Consider the following 21,526-nt stretch of genomic DNA (forward strand, 5'->3'; position numbering starts at 1 on the left):
CCTAGTGTTCGTGGGGAGGAAAAGTGCCTCTAATTTTCTCATTAAGAGAAGGTTCCCTTTGATGTTTTAAATTCAACATAAAAACAGTGAGAAAGAGAAACAGAGAGACAAAGACAGAGGAAATCCCTTTTAAATGATCAACCAAGTACTAGGGAAAAAATACAGATTATTGCAGTCTCAAAACTAATATTCAGGGGCTGGGGATTTAGCTCAGCGGCATAAGCGCCTGCCTTGCAAGCAGGCAGTCCTGAGTTCAATCCCTGGTACTGATAAAAAGGAAAAAAGACAAAAAAAAAAAAAAAAAAAAAAAAAAAAAAGAAAACTAATATTCAAACTCTAAGTCTGTTTCATTAAAAAAGTTTAATGAGTGGTAAAATAAATACACTTCCATTAAATATTAAATAAATTATTTACAACTTGAAAAAATACTCTTTATCTCCACACATCTCTTTATGTACAGAAAAAACACTTCTAATAAAAAGTGACGTGGCCACCAGAAGTTTCCCTTTTCTTCACCGAAAGGAGACCAGCTCATGGTTTACTCTGAGAAGGGGGAGGCTTCCGATCTGATGTCCTGTTAGGAGAGAGTGTTACAGGTGAGCTAGACCCCAGCACAGATAAGAAAACTTCAAAGAATAACCAGGACTCGAATTTCTGCCAATTTTTTCCTAGGATTTCTTATGAAAAAATGAGAAGAGCTCTTCAGAGACAAACGACAGCTTTGAGTTAAATCTCTCTTTCATTTCTCCTTAGGTTATTTGCTTACCTAGGCAGAAAAACTGCAAATGTTCACACCACTTGCATTAAGTTCTGCTTTTAAAAAACAGCAACAACTGTGATGAAAAACAGTTTTCCTAATCAAATCTACAGAGTGGACATAATTAAAAACAGAGGCTAGGCAGCTTCATGTTTTATGATATACAGTTAATTTAGGATAATTAGTACCAAGGGCATAATAATAGCCTCTTCCAGTTAATAGGCAGCCACTGTGTGCCAGCACAGCATATCCCAGGAGGACACTAAATAATAACAACACCAAAAATCCACCCTGACTTAAGTTAGTGGTCTTAACTTCTGAAAGTTAAGCCAGAACAAAGCAAAACAAAACCCAAAAAAAGGTTGATGTAGTCAATCCTGAGTGTGACACTGGTATCAACAGTATTTCCTGAGCTTTGAGATTATATCTGTAACAGTCCCAGAACACATCACAGCTCATAAGCACTGCTCACTGTCATAGTTTTCCACCACTAGGACCTCAAGAGTCCTCACAAAGGAAATTCTCAGCCAGCAGACTGAGGTTCCAGCATAAAAATGTGCATGTGTGACAAGCACCTTGGGTAACTCTTAACCCACAGAGTCCAGGGAAATGCAGGGCTTAAGAAGGTGGCCTCATCTTTCCTGAATGTCTGAGGAAATACAGTTCTTTCCTCTAACCAGCCCTAAATGTGTCATGATTTCCTCCCTCCCTCCTCCTCTGCAAGCTCTCTTCATGAGTTCCTGACTTTCACCATCAACAAAATATCTGTCTTCATAGTTACTTATTAATTCATTCATTTCTCTATTTAGGGTTGAGAGTTGAACCCAGGACCTCATGCATGCTAAGCTTTGAGATTCTTCCGTTCTTCTACTACTGAGTTGTACTTCCAACTCTGCAGCTGTCTCTCTTTACAAAAAATAAAAGTATATATTCTTCCCAGGTCGCTCTCAAGTTTGTGCTTCTCTCCTTACCACTCCTGGTCCCTAAAGGATCCTCTAGCCTATAGTTTCCCCTTGGTCACCTGTGATGGCCACACCCTGACCACAGTCGGCAGCATGTGAATTCAGCTTGCCCTCACAGACTTCTCTTTCAACATGCACCTAACTCGGGTCATCTCCATAGGGTGAACTCACTTTACTTCCCCTTGTATCCTGACTCTATTTCTTTGCCTCTATACTGAGCATTAGTTCCCTGAGAACAAGCAACACCTCTCACCAACATAGTGAGTTAATACCGAGCCCATGCTCAACATCCAGAGCAGGAAACTTTGGCTGTGGCTCCTGGTGACTCTGTCACTACAAACACATTCCTCATCTTACAATGATCATGGTATAGTCTTAGTACCACAAAATAGGTTTTAAAGATGTCTTTTGAAAGTCAAACCTGTGTCATTCTCAGTTATGCCATGCCATGTGTAGTGCCATTTTCTTGTCGAAGTTTCTTCCGTTCTTCTTCTCCTTCATATTCCCTGAAGTATCGCTTCCGAAGCCTTGGGAGAACAAGTGTTATTTCAGTTCTCTGTATCTGGGTGTTGATCAGGCTTTTCACAAGTAGCAGAATTTTCTTCTCCTGATTCCTATAGATAAGCGCTGTACCTCCTACTCAACCCGAGCCCTAACCCAGCTCTGAAGTATTACCAGCATTGCCTTTAAATAAACAGATTTCCAGAGAAATGAGCTCGAACTGTGTCTCCAAGGTGCAAAGTCTGAGAAAGCACAGGACATACTTATGTTCTGGGCACAGGAGAAGCAGGCTGTGGCACAGTATGATGCAAGAGAATCTAAGTGATCAGAATTTTTTAAAAGTGGCTTATAAAACAAATTACATTTCACTTGCCTATAAATATAAATGTTTCCATCTAGTTTAGTTTATTGCTTTTTTTAAAAACTAAGTGGTTTAAAAAGCTCTTGGTGTTGTGTGAGCAATTTTAGGTTTAGTTTCCTTAGTCAAACTACTAAATGTTATCATTAAAATCATACAAACTTTGTCGGCCATCTAACAAAAATATCTTTAGTTATAAGAAAATAACAGCTGTGGCTTAGGTTTAGCTTTTGTATCATACGTGAGGAGGATTTGAGAGGACAAGAGAAACTTGTGGCTTCATTTGAGGAGCACCAGTCTTGCCATGTTTTCTCCAAAGGGTTATTAAATGGAGCAAGCTGAATAATTAGAAGTTTAACTATGCAAAGCGTCATCCTTAACTAGCAATTTTTCTTCTGTCCTTCTATGTCAAATAATATTTTTTCCCTGTGTCTTTCCTAAATACATTTGCCTCACCTGACCTGAGGAATAGAAGACCAGCGTAAACTGTAGGGCATGCAAAACAGATTCAAGCTGCACATCAAACTTTATGTGCATGCTAAAATAATTTTATGTGTCATCTTTGCACTAGCTGATCTGAACTTAACAGTAAACCATGTCAGAAGATAACCCCTTCTTTCCTGAAGTCATAGTCTTAGATCATATACACAATCCGGTTGTTAAAGTAATTTACCAAGACCAAGAATTAGAATGAGAGTCCACTGCTTTTCCCAAGCCTGAGGGCTGGCACATGAGTCATCTCAGAGCCACTCAAGCCTCCCCCAGCTCCCCTCACGAAGTGGCTACTGTCAGGTAGACAATGCCACCTTCAGGCACTGAGCCTGCCCACTGCCTGGCATGGCCCAGTGCCCATATTGACTAGCAGGAGGTGAGTAAGTGGCATGCTGTTCCCAACACAGGCAGAAACTGCCAAGGTGCAAATAGTCACAGAGCTGTACTCGCTGTCTGCAGCACACCATGCAGAAGAAATGTGTGGTTTTGCTTTTTAATAGGTTCCCATGTTACTTGATTGATAATAACAAAACAGGCCTAAGCTGCATGCAAGCATCATGCTATGAAGTTCCTAACTCAGACGGTTGCTCTGTAAAGTGAGCATGGAGAGCCGTGGCTGCTGATTGAAAATTCTCTGGGATTTTTATGCCAAATCTCTGTGTTCAGTGCTATGAACCTGTTGTGAATTAGCCCTTAGTTTCTGGAGACCTGCTGAGGTTTAAAATATTCAAAGACAGATAGCAGACCTTTCGGAGAGAAAAAAAACCACTGGTAGAAAAAAGGAATAAAATAACACTCCCAATTTTTAAATTTAAAAATTTTAGTCATGAAAAATAGAAGGCTGGGAATATAGCTCAGTGGCACAGCACCTGCCTGCAAGCACAGGGTGGTGAGATTGATTCCTGATACCAAAATTTAAAAAATAAACCAATGCAAAAGAAAAAAAAAACCTTACATATTAAGTTTCAGTGGTGGCCAAAGTCAAATAAATTTTGAAAATATTCTGTTTCAAAATCATGCACCAGGGGCTGGGGATTTAGCTCAGTGGCATAAGCACCTGCCTTGCAAGCAGGCGGTTGTGAGTTCGATTACCGGTACCAATTAAAAAAAAAAAAAAGTGATATTCAAAATGTACCACCCAAAAACCAACTCTGGGAAAATTCGGTATTAGAATGTGGCAGGACTTCCCTTGGGGGTTTAGCTCAGGGCACACTTACTGGACTGTGATCACCACTGCGATGGCTGTGAGGCTGGAGGCAGAGAGAAAAGCAGCAATGGCCACCAGTGCGATTTTTGACAGGTCGTGGCCAGCAATCTTGTGAGTCTTCATGGATTTCTCTCCGCACCTTTCTCCAAAGTAATCCTGGTCACATCTGCAAATAACCCGTGCTTCAAAATTAAAACCACCAAATACATTTTGTGCATTTCAAGTTTACTTTCTAGGTCAAAAACAGCCATTGAATTCCAACATTTAAAAAATAATGTCACACTAGATAATCCGTATTCCAGAATAATCCTGTTCTAGCTAAAGATCTCTCAGCATTGGTCTGGGTGTGGTATTCCAAGAAGGCACACCTCACCAATCTTTAGTGGCCACCTCTACACTGGATGACCTGTTACACATTTATACCATCCCTTCATCTCCAGGATTGATGCTTTGGAGAAGGCAGCACAGCATGAAGGATTATGAGATCCTTTTTTAAAAAGAGGTTTAAAAAACCACATTTTTTAAAGTGGTGTTTAGGGCTGGGGATTTAGCTCAGCGGCATAAGAACCTGCCTTGCAAGCAGGCGGTCATGAGTTCAATCCCCCATACCGATTCAAAAAAAAAAAGTAAAGTGGTGTTTATCCTGGGCGTCAGCAAACTATAGCTACACTAGAAACAGGCCAATTGCCTTTTGCTTGATTTTAAATGTAAGCGAGGAATAGTTTTTGTATTTTTCAATGGCTCCTTTTTAAAAAAAAAAAAAAAAAAAAAAAAAACTTGAAAACAAAAAAGGACAAAAACGGTACAGAATTTCAAAAAATAGGAAATTAACACTCATTAATATATTGCTTATTGTTATTTGAAAGTGCTTATTCAGATTACAAGATTTTTAATTGGTCCTGTAAGCACATATGTGACCTTGTGACCCACAAAGCCTAATGTTTACGATGTTTGCAACCCGATCCTTTAAGAAGACATTTGCTGACTCTTGGGGGGGGGGGGTGTTTGGTTGTTTGTTTGTTGTTGTTGGTGGTGAGGGTCCCACTGTGTGGTTCAGACTGGCCTTGAGTTCACTATACAGTGCAGGCTGGCCTGGAACTCAGAGTGATCCTCCTGCTTCAGCCTTCCAAGCGCTGGGCCTGCAGGGATACACCACCTTGGTGGCTGGCCCTTGGTGTATACATTAAACAAACCCATGGTTTTCTATGGTGCAGAGTTTCTGATGTGGCGCAGGAGACACAGGATTACACAGAGCCGTAAGAACTTACTGGCAAGTCACTTTGTCCATGTTCTCCAGGTATTTGCACTCCCCGTGAATGCAGAAGTTTTGAAACTCTGCCATGCATGGATTTTTCTTCTTCTTGTTTCTTCTGTTTTTTCCATTTTTGTTTCCCTTTTTCTTTCTTTTGGGTTTATCTGAAGTCTTCTCGCCTTGTGTCTTGTTTTTCTTAGGTTTCACTACCTGTTCAACTGAAAAATGGAAGATGGGTTTATTAACCACTTTACTGGCATGAGGAGTAGGATGTGGGAGGCAGGAGACAAGGAAACCCCAGCATGTGGAGCCCTGGAGATGGGCAGTTAACTGTCCCCACAGTGCACACCCAGGAAGCGAGCAGAGAGTGGCTGTGCTACACAGCACTGAACAACCTGGACACCTTAGGTCTTTCAATTGCTTACACAAATATTTTAGCCTTTGTGAGGGAGTATTTTTTGAGTAAAGGTCTCACGATGCAATTCAAGCTGGTCTTGAATTCTACACACTTTGTAGCCCAAGCTGGCCTCAAACTTGCAGTGATCCTCCTGCCTCAGCCTCCCAAGTGCTGGGATTACAAGAGTGTACCACCATGCCTGGAAAACCCCGTGGTTTCCTGATGCCATTGATTATGGTGGCCATGGGCAGTATCGTTTGGTCTTGTACACCTGCAGTGACCTTGTGCCTCGCCCACTACCCCACTCAGGAATTGATGGGCATTACTTGAGGGAAGGTGGAAAAAAATGAAAAGGAGACTTTAATCAATTCTTCCAGCTCCCAGATTACAACAGATTCTAATTAAATGATAGTCGACAAGAGTTCATTCTGTGTTCAATCTATTTGCAAATAGCAAATAGACTGATTTTGTGTTTCATGCCTGCAAAAATTTTTCTAAATTATTGAATCTTCAGAAATGTTATTCAGCCTTCTGGTTATGCCAGGCCTGGTTTACTCATACACTAAACATGGAGAGGGGAGGTTTCCATCTAGTGCAGTACATTTTATTACATGTAATCCCTTAAAAGGTTTATATCATCAAGTATTTAGCAAACAGAGCCCAGGAAAAAGAGAAAATACCATTAATCATAAGGTCACCCAGCACCCACTCAACAGGAAACATTAGAAATGAGGTGGAGATTAGCAAGGTCATCAAATACAGAAACTCCATGACTAAGAAAATGACAAATCTTTTAGCAGAGTATTAGACTATCATTAACAAAAGTCAAATTAATAGTCATTTGAGTGGGTGCTTATGCAATTTCTATAGGAGATTTTAGGTAAAAAGTGCAAGTTAGAATGAGTCCTCTAAAAGAAACATTTTACATGAGGTTTTCTGCACTTTATCAGATCGACTATGAATCTCAGAGTCACACACACACCAAGGAGTTACAACAGAAATCGCTTTACATCCACGGGCCCCTAAATGAGCAGCCTTTCAGAAGGGCTTGGCCAATGGTTTCAAGCTAGTTTATAACACAAGACAGTTTTGAGCATTAGCTATTGGTTCCACCAATAATAAACCTCCCAGAGCACAAAGTGCCCAGCTTGGAAGCATGACCGTGCAGGGTACAGGAAGCTTTGCCACCTGCCACTGACCTCAGCCGCTGCCCCCGAGGGGCCCACAGTCCCTCTCCTATCAAGAGCCCCACACAGGCAGAGTCAGGTGCTGTGACATCTTCCCCTGCCTGGAGGACAGATGCTGCCAGCACAATTGGCTCTGATTTGCTTCAGCCTCCTTTTCCCATTATACCCCAGAGTGATGCAGGTACTTCTTTCTAAGCAAAGAGATTTTTTAAAAAGTCAGCCAACAAAAATGTGGAGGGGGCCATGAATCACTACTTTTTAGCTGATGATCAGGATTGGGGTTAAAGCCAGGATTCCAACAATGTTAAGATGATGCACACTTTTGTCCTGAGCATTTCCAGCAGGTGTTACTGTGGTTCTCAGCACTTTCTCAACACCTACTAGTTAAAAGGAAAAAGACTACTTCTTCCTGTCCTGTCCTCTCTCCTTCTGGGCCCTTTATTTGCAGAAGGGTGGTGCCGATGGAGGAGGGGAGACACGCCCTGAGAATCAACACACAGGAATAGTTGACTGTCAAGGGGGCAGGTGGAGGAGTGGAAAGGTCAGCTTGGGCTCCAGTTCTGGCTCAGCTGCTTGCTACCTCTGTGACCTTGGCCAGGACAATCTTTCACAGATGTCAGTAATTGCATCTCACAAATGGGCACACAGTTCCTACTTCACAAAATTGTGAGGGTTAGGGTTAAACATAAACATGCTGGTTAGGCAGTGGGCATGTGGGATGTGTCCATACACGACTTCTCTGACTCAGTTTACCTAGGAGTGTGTAGCGTTCCTGCGTGAGAAGCTCTGGGGAGCCTTTCTTCCAAGCCTGGCCTTGGCCCTACAGACCCCCTCTCACTGCTCTGAGCCCCGCTGGGCCCTGCTCACCTCTGACAGACTCATCTACGATGTAGCCCAGCGTTGCCAGTTCAGTGTCATCCTCTTCTGAGTAGTCCTCCTCAGCCCTGGAGGACGGCTCGCTGGTAGAAGGCGTGGCACTCGCAGCAACCTCAGTGCTGGTGGTGACCTCGAAGCCACCGTTGTCGCTACCGTCCCTAGACGATCGAAGCCCACCTTTCCCAGAGTCAGTGTCATTGTGATCCAGCCCAGCGACATAACAGCCTGCAGAGAAGGAAGGGACAGCAAGTGAAGGGCGCCTCCCACCAGGCAGCTGCCCAGGAACGGCTGTGTCCGGAGCGGGCCGGTGCTGCTGCTCGCTGCCCGTCACCCGGGAGAGTCGCTCCGCAGTCCTCCAGGAGGAAGCTCAGCGGCTCAGGTGACAGTGCCGCTCAGATCCGGGGTTCCGCCCACAGTCTACGCGCAGTTCTACAGCACCAGCCGGCCAGGGAAGCGGAGCGAATGGACCCGGCATCCCGGGCCATCCCGGAGGGCTGCGCAGGGCGCTGGCTGCTCGGCTGTAAGAGGCACCAGGTAGCTGAAACCTCCCCTGCCCCGGGCTCATCTATCTGAAGGGACATAGGACAGAAGGGCACCCCGGCTAGGAGCTGCCCCGTCCTTTTCCCCTCCTTACTGTAACTCCATGGAAGAAATTCCAGCCCCAGGTGACCGTTTGCCACCTGAGTTCAGGACCCCGCTTTATTTTTTAAGTCTCCATCGAGCGGCCTCGGAGGGGGCTGTTCTCCCCTCGCCGGGCCCCTGGGATGTCCTGGGAGGTGACCCCCCAGAAGCAGACAGGGAGGGCTCCGGCACAGGCGGGCACCCGGCGCAGGAGCTCAGGACTGCAGATCCGAACCAGCGGAGGAGGCACGAGTGGCACCGGGCCCTCCAGACACCGGACCCCTGCCTGGTCCTGTGCCCTGTGGCCTCCTTCCCCGGGAGCGGTGCTCACCTGAGCCGAGGATCAACAGCAGCAGCAGCAGCGCGGGTGTCATGGATTCCCGATCCCCTGTCCCTGGTCCCCTGGTCCCTGTCGCCCTGTCCGGGAGGAGTTTGCTCAGTGGCCTCTCTGCCCCGCACCTGCGCTTTATAGGGCGGGACGGGGTGGGGACAGGCATGGGGCGGGACGGGGCCTCCCCGTGACGTGGACACTGCGCCCACTCGCGGCTTGGCTGGCTGGGCGGGAGGCCCCCCGCTGAGGACGCCAGCTGAGACCCAGGCTGGGATGGGGACAGAAATCGGCCAGTGGGAGGGAAGGCAGGCAGCACTGCCAGCGGGTACTGACAAAAACTGAAATTAAGTTTAGAAAACACCAAGCAAACCTAGGCATGGTTGGCTGTGGCCAGCCCATCAGATGGGGACACAGTGCTTCCATCCCGAAGGGCCGAGTTCCTCCTCACCTATGGGGAGCTGGATCTCCTTTCTTCTAACGTTTTCCTTTTATTAGTCAACACGTGTGGCACAAGGTGACCACATTTCCCTCAGCGGGGGTGAGACATGGACGTCACACCTCTTAATTCTTTTTCCATTGCCTTCCCCTCTCCCCCCTCCAGCTCTTGGTCCCCTTACCATGTGAGATCTGTCTCCCTGTTTCCAATCGTCTTTTATTCTGCTTGTTAAATTGGTTTCTCATATAACAGACACCATTCAACACTTATGCTTGTGTCTGATTTGTTCCGCATAGTGCTGTGGTCTGAAGTTTATCTTTCTTTATGGTAGAGTAATGTCCCATTGTGTGTAAATAACCCAATTTGTTCATCTGTCCATGGATAGACAAGCCCTTTCCAAGGTCAGATTTTCAGCCTTCCCTGTTTTCTCTCTGACACACAGGGCCTGTTCTCTGTCTCCAAATGACATGTTTAAAGTGTTACCTACACCATGGCATGCAGTAGTCCTGCTGGATAGTACCAGCTCCTCACTCTGCAGGAGCAGAGAGGGTGGTTCAAACACTAGGGAGAAGAGATGGAGACCATGGTGATGGCAGATGTTGGGCAGGTGTGACTCAAAGTCCCTTGGCCCCCTCTTGAGACCAAATTGCTCTTTGAGAAGAGGATTTCTGGGAAGGACCCTGCTGATGCTAAAGGAGAAATCTTACCTGGTAGCTCAGGGGCAACTGGGGCAATCAGTGATGGCAGGTCAGGGCCCCTGTGTCTCAGGCCCCAGGGTGAAAGGGGCAGGGGAGGCCCAATGAGCACGGGGAGGGCCCTGATCACAGGCAGGAGATAAAACGGGGGGAGGCAGAGGCTCCCTGAGGTGACTGACTTTAATAGTGGCTTTTCCTTGGTTTCCAGAAGAGACGTTAGTCTCGTTGCGCTCTCTCTGAGGTCTCCTGAACTGGCAGATAACCTATCTCTGCCCCACCTGGGCCAGCAAAGCAGCCCGTTGAGGAATGTGGGCCACGGTGTATGTGCCCCAGTGCCAAGGAGCCCTTTCACAGCTTGCTCTTCCTCTGTGTGCCACAGTTCATAGGCTGGATAACTTCAGACTGTGAAAAGCATGGGACAAATGGGAGTCAAGTGGGCATCTTCCTGTCAGCCTTGTTGAAGGTGTGTTTTGTGCTGGCCACCTGCTTTACTCACAGGGGACAGGGACAGGTACTGAGGGGGAGTTGAATGATGACCAGTTCCCTGTTTGTCAGGGACTCAGTGGCCTGGGACACATAACATACAGGAATAATTATCACACACTGGGGAGGAAGCGTTCAGAGTGAACGGAAATCACTGCTATTTACTTTTGCTCACAGAAAGCAGGGAAATCTTCACTGGAAGATGAGAATCCCCTTGAAGTTTTGCCTGACACAAGGCTTAGACCCAGAGCAGGACAGGCTGGGATGATGGTACTGCCCACTCTGGGGGAAGTTAGGACTGCTCTGGCATTGTTGGTAGCAGAGGAAGCCCCTGTGACTCAGAGGATTCAGAGATTTGCCACGTACTTCAGCGGTGAGGGTGAGGTTTTCTGTGGAGCTCAGAAGGTGACCCATGCTACTGCACCTGTCTGTTTTCATGGGTTTCATTTGTGTGTTACCTTTGCTGTTTCTGTTTTCTACTTTTCAAGTTCATTTTATTTATTTGTTTATCTTTTGGTACCAGGGATTGAACTCATGACCTCACACTTGCCAGGCAGGCACTTACGCCACTGAGCTAAACCCCTAGCCCTCATTTTATTTTTAAATTGACAATTAAAAATTGTTTGTGACCCACACCATGAGGTTTTACACGTTTACACTGTGACTAAATTTAGCTATTTATTAACATCTGCATTCTTCCTGTTTTCTTCTATGTCCCAAAGGGCTCACATCTTGTATACCTGAAAGTATGCTCTTTGCATTAGAAATTGTTTGTCTTTTCAAATTCAAGGAGTGATTGTTTCCATTCCTGTGGCCGCCTAACCTGATGGCAGATGCTAGCACACCATGTTTATCTTTCATTCATTGGGGTAGTTACTTTATTGTAAACACTTGGAAGAACTGAATGACTGGTAGGAAGGAGAAGGAGGAGGAAGAAAAGGAAGGGAAAAGAGAAGTAGGAGGAGGAGAAGGGGAAGGAGAAGAGGCAGAAGAAGAAGGCTTTAAGTGAACTGCTGTACTTGGTGCTGGGCACCTTGATACACAGGAAAGATCGGATGCTGTACTTGGGCTTGGCCTTAGCCAGTCCGGCAGGTGGTCTGAAAGCAGTGGGCGATTTGATACAACAGAAACTAAATACATGTGATCTACAAATCACAACATTTATACAAACAGATCTTCCAGGCAGTTCATTTATGCATCACATGCATTTGAGAACAAGGTCATAGTCTAGTCAGGGGTACAGAAGTTCCAGAGAAATCTACCGTTTCCTATATGAACACACAATCTGCAGTCCACTGGTAATTTTGAAGCTAGTCATTTAAGTCAACTTTTTCTTTGTAGAAGAAAGGTTTCTCGGGTTAAAAAGAGGCCCTTTAACTTGTCAGCACTCTTGTATGTCTTAGATGACATTTACTGAAGATGTAAGCTCTAAATAGTTTGTAGATTTTAGGATCGTCATAAAACCCTGTATGGTAACAATTTTCATCTCCTCTTAACAGAGGAGAACATCGAACATGCTGGAGGTCTCACTTTTTCCTCCAGAGACACGATTCCAGTGCAGAGCATAAGTCCACATGCTCAATCTCTGTAAGATGTAATAGCCAGTACCTGGCACCCAGTAAGTGCTCTTTAAGTGTTCTTACAGAGAAAATGAATAGGTTGTTACGTTAAACCACCATGGCACCATTAGAACAAGTAAACTCAGAAATAAATTAACCTCTGGGTTTATAATAACTATTAAGGCAGAACAGATACTTAAAAATAATAAAGAGATCAAACTTACTACTCCTAGGCCTACGAGATGCTGACTGTAGAACTTCAGGACAGATGGACAATACGAAAGGAGTTGGGAGGGCTGAGGGGACCCGGCACCTGTCTCTGAGAAGGGTCTTCCTGATTCGGGGAAGCTGACAGCTGACACATGGCAAACACATCCCTGTCACCCAGTCTGTACCACTGCAATGCTCCGGTTAGCGTTTGTCTTTTCTGGTTTGCCATGGACAGTGCAGGCTGGATCGATTCTTGCATGTAGGTCGAGTCATGGTTCTCACTGTAAAGTGCTGAGTCAGTCATCGGGTTTGCACCTTACTCTGGGTCAGTTTGCTAAGCTGTTCCTCACAATCAGCTTTACCATCTAAAACCTACCACAGCAGAGTTTTGAGCCCACCCGTCACTCACTCGTGCATCTGCCAGGATTTGTTCACTCAGCACCTATTGTGACCAGGCATTCGGGATGTCAAAATGAACAGGAAAATCTGTGAAAGGCATTTCACCATGCAGAAATGGATGCGAATGAGAAAGTAACTTGAATGCATTAGCTATGATGGGGTGATCTTGTAGATCAGGTCAAGAGGAGCAAGGGGTGGAGGATGCTGGTGCCCCAGGAGCCATGAAGAATATGCTGTGAAGTCCTCATACAATCAGGACCAGGCGGCACTGCTGCAGAGTGGTCAGCAGCCTTCCAGAGACAGCAGGAAGTAGACCTAACCCTTGAGACAGACCCAATGGCTCATCCTTGTAAAAATAAACTCTTCTTCTTCCATCAGCTCTCCTCTTTGTCACGGGCCACGTAAACAGACAACGGGCCAAGCCGGGCCAGCTGCAGTGCTGCCCTCTGACGTCATCTGACGTTGTTACTCAAGCTTATTGGTACCATTTAGTTATCCATAGTGATCACATCCATCATAGCTGTACTTGTAGCTGTGCATGAGATAGCTCAGTTCTTTTTTCCTATTCCTTTCCTCTCCCTCCAGCCTTTCCTCACCTCCTTATTTACAAAGCTTTGCTTCCATTTTATCCTTTCTATCCTCATTTTTTCCTTTCCTTTCCTGCTTTCCCACCAGTTCCCCTTTCCTTTTGAGCAGTTCCTTCCTATTGCGTAATAGCTGTTATGTATTTTGGTTCTTATTTACAGTCTCATTTTCTCACACTAGAGAAACAATGTAATACTTATATGTGTGTCCCATTTATTTCACTTAAGAATATGGGCTCAAGTTGCGTCCATTTAGCTATAAATATCTCATTTATCCTTTTATGGCTGAATAGTACGCCAAGGTATTTAAAAAAAACATATATGTTTTTACTCATTCATTGTTGATGAATATTTGGGGTATTTCCAAGATTTAGCTATTATAAACTGTCTCTGTAAACAAGGTACATTTACATCAGTGTGGCATGATGTTTTTAACTCTTTTGGGAAGATACTCAGAAGGGGAATAGCTGGGTTGAATGGGACTTCTAGTCCTAGTTTTTTTGTTTGTTTTTTGGCACTGGGGATCGAACTCATCACCCCACACATGCCGAACAGGCACTCATATCACTGAGCTAAATGCCTGGCCACAAATCCTAATTTCTTGAGCAATCTCCACACTGAGTTTCACAGTGGTTGTACCAGTCTACACTCCCACCAACAGCAGAAAGTGTTCCTCCATCTCCACATCTTCGCCAGCCTTTATTGTTGGTGGATTTCTTGATAATAGCCACTGTTTCTGGAGCGCAATGGAATCTCAGTATTACTTTAATTTGCATCTCTTGGATGACCAGTGAGGAACACTTTTTCATATATTTATTTGCCATTTGTATGTCTTTTTCTGCAAAGTGTCTGTTTATTTCAGATGCTCATTTATGGACTGGGTCTTTAAATTTGAGAAGTCTGATTTTTTTCAATTCTTTGTATGTTTTAAATGTTAGTCTTTTGGCTGAAGAACAACTGAATATTCTTGCACTCTGTGTGTTGTCTTCAGTCTGTTGGTGATTTCTTGTGCTGTACAAAAGCTCTTTTTTTAATAAGATGAGATCCAGGTTGTTGATTCAGTGTAATATTTTCCTCATGGTCTGAGTTTTATTCATGAAGTCTTTGCCTATAACTATGTCTTCAAGAGTTCTATCTAGTCTCTCTTTCAGCAGGTTTAGTGCTTCTGTTTTAATATTTAAATATTTGATCTATTTTGATTTTAATTTAGTGCCTGGTGATAGACATGCGTCTAGTTTTATCTTCATCATGGGGAAAGCTGGTTTTTCCAGCACCATTTATTAAAGAAGTTATCTTTCTTCCAGTAAACATGTTTGACCCCTTTGTCAAAGGTAAGATGACTGTGTTTTCAGTTGTGTCTGTATCTTCTAATTTGTTCTGTTGATATACCATGTGTGTTATTTTATTTTATTTTTCCAGTACCATGATGTTTTTATCACTGTAGCTCTGTAATATAATTTCAAGTCAGGGGTTGTGATGCCTCCTGCCTTGCCTTTGATGCCCAGAATTGTTTTTGCTATTCTAAGTCTCTTCTGGTTCCAAATGAATCATAGGCATGTTTTCTCTAGTTCCGTGAGGTAGGCTAATGGCATTTTGATTAGGATTGCATTAAATCTATAAAATAATGTTGAGGATATGGCCATTTTTACTGCTTTGGTTCTTCCTACTCATGAGCAAAGGCTATTTTTCTATTTTCTGATATTCTCTAGATCTCTTTTTGGGGGGTACTATAGTTTTCCATGTAGAGAGATTTTATTATCTTTGTTAGATTGGCTCCTAAATATTTCATTTCTTTCTTTCTTTTGTGCTATTATGAAACACATGGTTTCCCTGATTTCTCTCTCAGTCAGTTTGTTACTTGTGTACAGGAATGCTCTTGATTTTTAAGTGTTGCTCTTGTATACAGCTATGTGACTGAATATGGTAATTAAATCTAGAGGATTTTTGATGTAGTTTTTGGGGTCTCCTAGTAGAATATCATGCCATCTTCAAATAATGATAATTTAAATTCTTCCTTTCTTGCCTTTATTCCTTTTATTTCTTTTCCTTGTCTAATTTCTCTGGCTAATGCTTCCAGAATTATATTGAATAAGAGTGGTGATAATGGACATCTTTGTCTTGTTCCTGGTTTTAGAATGAAAACTTTTTGACTATTTAGAATCATTTTGGCTGTTGGTTTGTCATAGGTGGCTTTTACAAGATTTAGATATTACAATTTTTAATAAAGTTTTATTGTGAGTGAGTGTTAGACTTTATCAAATGCTTTTTCTGCATCTATTGAGATGATCGTATGGTTTTTGTCCTTGGATCTGTCAATATGGATAATTGATTTTGATATGTTGAGCCATCTCTACATACCTGGGATGAATCCTACTTGGTCATGGTTCATAATCTTCCTGATGATTTGCTGTATTCTGTTATCCAGTATTTTACTGAGAATTTTTGTATGTATGTTCATATTGGAATTATGGGATGCAATGAAGGCAGTCTTAAGACGGAAAACAGAGCAAGCTCAAATAAACAACCTAAAATTGAACTTCAAGCTTCTAGAAAAAGAAGAACAAGTGAAACCCAAAGCTTATATGAGGGAGAAAATTTTAAAGCTCATAGCAGAAATTAATGTAGTTGAAACTTAGAAAACAATACAAAAAATAAATGAACCAGAGTTGGTTCTTTGAAAGATTAAATAAAATTGGCAAACCCTTGGCTAACTTTACAAAAAAGTAAAAGGAAAGAAAAGACTCAAATTCATGCAGTTAGGAGTGAAAAAGCTGAAATCATAATGTATCTTTTAGAAATACAACCTTTGGAAGATCATCAATACCGACTTGGAGACCTCTAATAAGATGGGAAACACAGAAGAAATGGTCAGATTACTAGATACATATGAATTACCAAAGTTGAACCAAGAAGATATAAAAGTTCTAAGTCCCCAGAATCAGTCAGTGAAGTTGAAAATGTAGTTAAAAACTTATCAACAAAGAAAAGTCCAGGTCCTGATGGATTCACTGGTGGATTCTATAAAAACTTTAGAGAAGATCTAATGCCATTACTTGTCAAACTCTTAAATGGAGTTGAAAAGGAAGCAACTCTCCCAAATCTTTTCCTGAAAGAAACAATTACCCTGATACCAAAACTAATTACCCAACCAAAAATGAAGAAGAAGAAGAAGAAGAAGAAGAAGAAGAAGAAGAAGAAGAAGAAGAAGAAGAAGAAGAAGAAAAGAAAGAAAGAAAGAAAGAAAGAAAGAAGAAGCCAGTGTCCCTAGTGAAGGAGGAAATCCTCCTGTTTTAAGAAAGGCCATTTCCTACCACAGATACTGCTGTCCCCTCCTCATTAAACACAAGTCACACCAGAGACCTTGCCCCTGAGACTTGCCATGTATTCAGGAGTTTCCAATATGTGTGCTGTTAACCGATCACACATGGTTGGGACTGCAGCCCACTTCCAGGAGCTTCTGATGTTAATTCATGGGATTCTAAACAAGAAAAAAGTTCCCCAGTGCCAGCCAAAGAGAATATTCTAAAGGATGTCTGTCCCAACATAGGTGAAATAGGAAAAGGGCAAAATGTAGTTATAGAATAAAAAAAGAACCCACTAGGGATCTTGGAAATAAGGACTGCTCATGTTGTTTATGAAAGCCCAGGCATGTCACATAGCATGAGCCAGGGGCTGGGGTGGCCTGAGTAACCAGGACAGAGACTTGCACGCTTTCTCCAATTGTGGTCCTGATGTCTTCGGCTGGTATTTGCTATGTATAATGCTTTCCCTTTAACTTCTTATGCACTCAGAACATCCAAAGTGTACTTTGGAAGAAGCAAATTCAAAATGCTTTATTTACAAAAACTTCAACGACTAAAAAACAAAACAAAAAAAATTGTTCTTAAATTCTTTCTTTTTTTTTTTTTTTTTTTTTTTTTGGTAAATATGATAACTGATGAAATCACAGAACAGAAACCAAGATGTTTCACTCATTTTCTTGTTAAATGTTCAGAGTAATTATTGACCATGAGTAAATAAAAAAAAAAATCAAGAGTAAAACTTGCAGGAAACGATCCCATAGTTTCTCCCGCCCACAACCCCACTTTCTGGGGGTTTGCTCTGCCTTTTGGTCATTATATAACTTTGCATCCTACAGGTGTATTTATTCTTTATTTATTAATTTTAACATTATGTCATTCCCTTGCGAAGAAAAAGTAAGGAAATACTTAACACTATTTCCCACCTAGGTTTAATTAAACATTCTATTTTTCACTATTCATTTGCCTTTATAATGTGAAGCAACCTCTTTGGACTCTTTTGAGCTTACTGACTTTCCAGAGACAATATCGACTTTCTTCAAATATCAAACAGAAATGAGAGCTTCATTCTTTGGAGTATAACCCTGACTTACAAACACCCCAGTTTCTCACTCACAGATCCTAATGAAATTTGTGTCACCAGCAATCCTGGATGCAAATCAGTCGCAGAAGCAGCTCTCAAGTCTGCTGGGTGCAGTCACAGTTGTGCTGCTGCTGTGTGCTCGCTGTATGGCGTGGTAGGGCACAGTTGTACAGTGCTCAGCCCAAGCCCAGGATGTCTGGAAGCAGGTGGGAAAGTGATGGTGCTGTGGGTTGGACTTCTAGAAAGTGCAAGGCAGCGTGCATCGCATATTTGTGTCAAAGGTGTGTGAGACTCACTTTGTCCAACTTAGGAATGAATCAGTCTTATGCGCATTCTCCCAGAGTGGAATTCGTTGCCAAGTCATGGACTTACTGTATTTTTTTCTTTTTCTGTATTTTTTACTTTTTCACCTTCGTTTCCTACTGTCGTCCTTCCATTGATGATCTGAACACAGGAATGGTACCTTCTTCTGAAATGCTGACAGCCTCAACTGCACTTTTTGTATTGATTACTTGGAGGCTAAAACTTTACAATATGTACAGCATTGCAGATCTGTGCACAGTGCTAAGCCTGTGGACAGAGCAATGTGGCTGCCTGCTCCTGCTCATGGGTCACAGTACCTGCCAAGGGTCCTCTCTGAGTCCGCTGCCCCCATCACATCCTCTAAGCTTCTTGCACTGGGTTTGAGCTCTGCAGTGTGAACCGATACATGCTACATATCTGAAGCCATCCCTACCCCCTGTGGCATGGAGGGGCCAGCTAGCATGGACAGTAGTTCTTCAGCCTGCCCTCGCCCTAGGGTGGTTCTCTGCCTGACCCCACACCTCAGAGAGCTTCCTGCTGACCTTTCCCAAAGTTTTTAAGTCTTTTTCCTTATGGGGCATGTTTAGGGATTTTAGATGTTATTTTAAAATCCAGCCTATTTCTATTCTGTTATGAATTATGGACACTTTCAGGTGCAACTATACTTGTTTCTCAGTGGTAGTTAATTCTAAATGAAATGTTATTGCAGTGATTTAAAATGTTAATCACACAGACAGTGAAAAGCAGAGGGAAGAATGAAAATTTCTTGATGGATGTTTAAATGTGACACATGTTTTCCATTTTCATTATTAAATTTTTAAACCAAATCTCATCTAGGTGAAGTAATCACGCAAAGAAAGTGCTAACAATGGAAAGAAAACTTGAGATCCTGGTCTACAGCTTCATGCAATTATCACCGGCCCAAATCACTTGGGACATATTTCTAATCAGATGTGATAATGTCCCCCAGTGATTGTACTTAAAGGAGGACTCATTGCACTCCTCAGTGGCCTGTTTTCTCCTCCAAAGTTCTCAGTGTGTTTCTCTCCCACCGTGTCCCTGGCTTTGGGAGGAGCCCGGTGCAGGAGGAACTCGGTGGCCTGGAGGGAAAAGCCACTCTCTGCACCTATGTGGGCCACCTGAGTCACCATCTTGTGCACTGTCTACTTTCCTGTCACCAGCACCAGGGCTGACACCACCAGCTTGGGAGCGAGATGTGCGATCTTCTTAGTTTATTACCAGCAGCTCCTGATAACCTGGGAACTCCTTGTGGACGCTGCTGTCTGGTTTCTTTTTCCTGCTGTGGAGCAGAATGTAGCTTGCACTAGAACCTTAGTTCCTTATTCCAGAACTTCCTGTCTGTGAGAGCAGGGAGCGAAAAGAGGTGCTCTTATACAAAGGCTGAAGCTGTGAACTGTCCTGTGGTGTGCTTAGAATTCTGGGCCAGCTAGGGAACTTCCAGCTCTTGAAATTCTTCCATATTATAGAGAGGAAGCTTACACTGTTGATGATGATGCTTATTAATCAAGAAAAAAGATGCAGTATCTTGATTCTTGATAGACAATATCTAAATCCTTGGGCTCTTTGTTTTTCTACAGTGCACACATTTATCTAAAATAGCACAGAACAGTGAAACACTTGCTGAAATGCTCAGCTAGGTCTTTGTATGAATATTATTAAGTATTGATTAGGATCTAGCTTCTGGGGTGTGGCTGTGGTTTGGATCTTGATTTTTCTACTTATAACAGAGGTGATTTTAAGAAGCTACTTAACCTTTGACTACTTTGGTTTACTTATCTGCAAAATGAGGCTGTCATGAAGCACCTCTTTCTCCTTTTTGTTCTTCTTTTTGTTCTTCCTTCCTCCTCTTTCTCCTTCTCCTCTGTCTCTTTGTCCTTCTCCTTTTCCTTTTTCTTCTCCTCCACCATCTCTAAGATATTTTGTTTCAGTACTTTGCAGAACTGTTTGACAGTTTTTAATAAAAATTAAATATATATCTAGTTTATGACCCAACATAGAATAGGTACAGGGCCACTCACAGCTGTCTCGTGCATAATTGTGCCCAAATAGAAACCACTGGAATGTCCCTGAATGAAGAATAGCTGAACACATTGTGGCCTATTTTATAAGAAAAGAGGATGATATATACAATGACACAGCTGGACCCAAGAGCATTACACTGAATGAAGGCAGCCACACACACAAGTGTAACTACTGCATTGTCTTAGTGATATGAATTCCAAGAAAAGACAGATTGAGCCCGCAGTGGGGGAAATCAGAAAATAGTGGCTCTGTGGGCAGAGGGAGGAGAAAGTGATTGGAAGATGGGTGAGGGGAATTGGTGGATGATAAAGATGTTTTATACCTGGGTTGGGACAGTGGCCACATGGGTGTGTTGTTCACATCAAAATTTTTGAAACTAAACTTGGGAATCCAATGTGAGAATCCAGGTAGGAAAATCAAAAGGAAAGATTCTAGATTCTCAGTGGGATGAATTAGATCAACATCTGCTTACTGAAAAGATGTAAGTTTCTGACCACCCTAAGCAGGAGGACCGGAGGAGGCACAGGTTAGAGAAGGGCCAGCAGTAGCCACTGTGCAGTGGCTGATCACTCAGTGGCCCCTGAGCCCCACTGGAAGTCTGGGTGCCCGGGGGTGGGGGTCCCAGAGGCTGCACAGCAGTGGAGCTGTGCTGCACATGTAGGAGTAGCCCAGGCCCCAGACCGAGCCCTGGAATTGGAGCTCCGGGCCCAGTAGGGACCATGACCCTAGAGGGCTCAAACCAGGGTCAGCCCAGCTTCTTTCTTCCCTATTTACACTGTTTGACTGTCATCTCTTCTCCTGATTCATCTCTCCCATATGCCATGCCCCAGTTCCTATCTTGCTTATTTAATCATGTTTTTCCTATAAAATTTACAGTAACAACAAATAACAGTCACCATTAGAAGTTGTTCAGTCAAGGACAGCGAGAGTAAGTCAGAAGTCATTAGCTGTGCTGGAGGCGAACGGTTCCTATGGTAAGAGACAAAATCAGACTCTACTCTGACCATGAGACAGATATTTTGGTACAAGATGTAACAGAGGAAGTTTCCCTGCTTTTCTCACTTTCTGGAAGACATGCAGATACTGCAGCCATCAGGCCCAAACCCAGGCACCCAAATCCTTACTGTGTTTGTTCTCTTCCTTGTGTCCTGTTTTTCCTCCCTTTCTTCTCCCCTACATCCCTCCCTTTCTTCCTGTCCTCCTCTCTCTTCCTCCCTCTTCCCCTCCCTCCCTTTCTTCTTCAGCCTCTCCTTCTTGCCCTCCTCTCCTCCCCCCCCCCCACTGTTTCTGTCCTCTTTCTTCTCCTCCCGCCTCCTGCTGACACTGGAGCCCACGCCCAGCTCACAGGAGCAAGGCGACCCTGGAAGGGAAGCTCCCTCCAGGCAGGCAGGGGGCTCTCTGTCCCGAGTGTCACTTAGGCCCCACGCTGTCCTGCTTCGATGCTCTCTAGGTGGTGTGGGAGGGGCGGCAAGAGGTAGGAAGGGGTCTCA

General features: G+C 43.5%; 1 protein-coding gene and 1 long non-coding RNA gene across 2 annotated transcripts in view; one reads left to right on the forward strand and one right to left on the reverse strand.

Annotated features, from left to right (window-relative positions):
* Positions 1-341: 341 nt before the first annotated feature.
* Areg (amphiregulin) lies at positions 342-9,047 on the reverse strand. Its single transcript, XM_003479546.4, has 6 exons — positions 8,942-9,047; positions 7,981-8,214; positions 5,546-5,747; positions 4,288-4,443; positions 2,141-2,246; positions 342-574 (listed from the first exon to the last, which is right to left on the reverse strand). The coding sequence occupies exons 1-5, from the start codon at positions 8,982-8,984 to the stop codon at positions 2,156-2,158; spliced, it is 726 nt and encodes a 241-aa protein (XP_003479594.2). The 5' UTR covers positions 8,985-9,047; the 3' UTR covers positions 342-574; positions 2,141-2,155.
* LOC134475259 (uncharacterized) overlaps positions 8,224-21,526 on the forward strand; it is a 35,370-nt gene continuing 22,067 nt past the window's right edge. The window contains exon 1 of the long non-coding RNA XR_010046319.1: positions 8,224-8,523. This is a non-coding gene — a long non-coding RNA (uncharacterized LOC134475259). The remainder of the gene's footprint in view (positions 8,524-21,526) is intronic.

Source organism: Cavia porcellus, unplaced genomic scaffold, assembly GCF_034190915.1.
Source record: "Cavia porcellus strain 051 isolate PalLab524CR breed Dunkin Hartley unplaced genomic scaffold, mCavPor4.1 scaffold_2, whole genome shotgun sequence".
NCBI lineage: Eukaryota > Metazoa > Chordata > Mammalia > Rodentia > Caviidae > Cavia > Cavia porcellus.

Coding starts and splice junctions, on each gene's coding strand:
- Areg (XM_003479546.4), bottom strand. CDS start 8,984: ATGACACCCGCGCTGCTGCTGCTGCTGTTGATCCTCGGCTCAG. Junction 8,215..8,941: donor GCTGTTGATCCTCGGCTCAG/GTGAGCACCGCT, acceptor CCTTCTCTGCAG/GCTGTTATGTCGCTGGGCTG. Junction 2,247..4,287: donor GCAGTGGTGATCACAGTCCA/GTAAGTGTGCCC, acceptor TGTTCTCCCAAG/GCTTCGGAAGCGATACTTCA.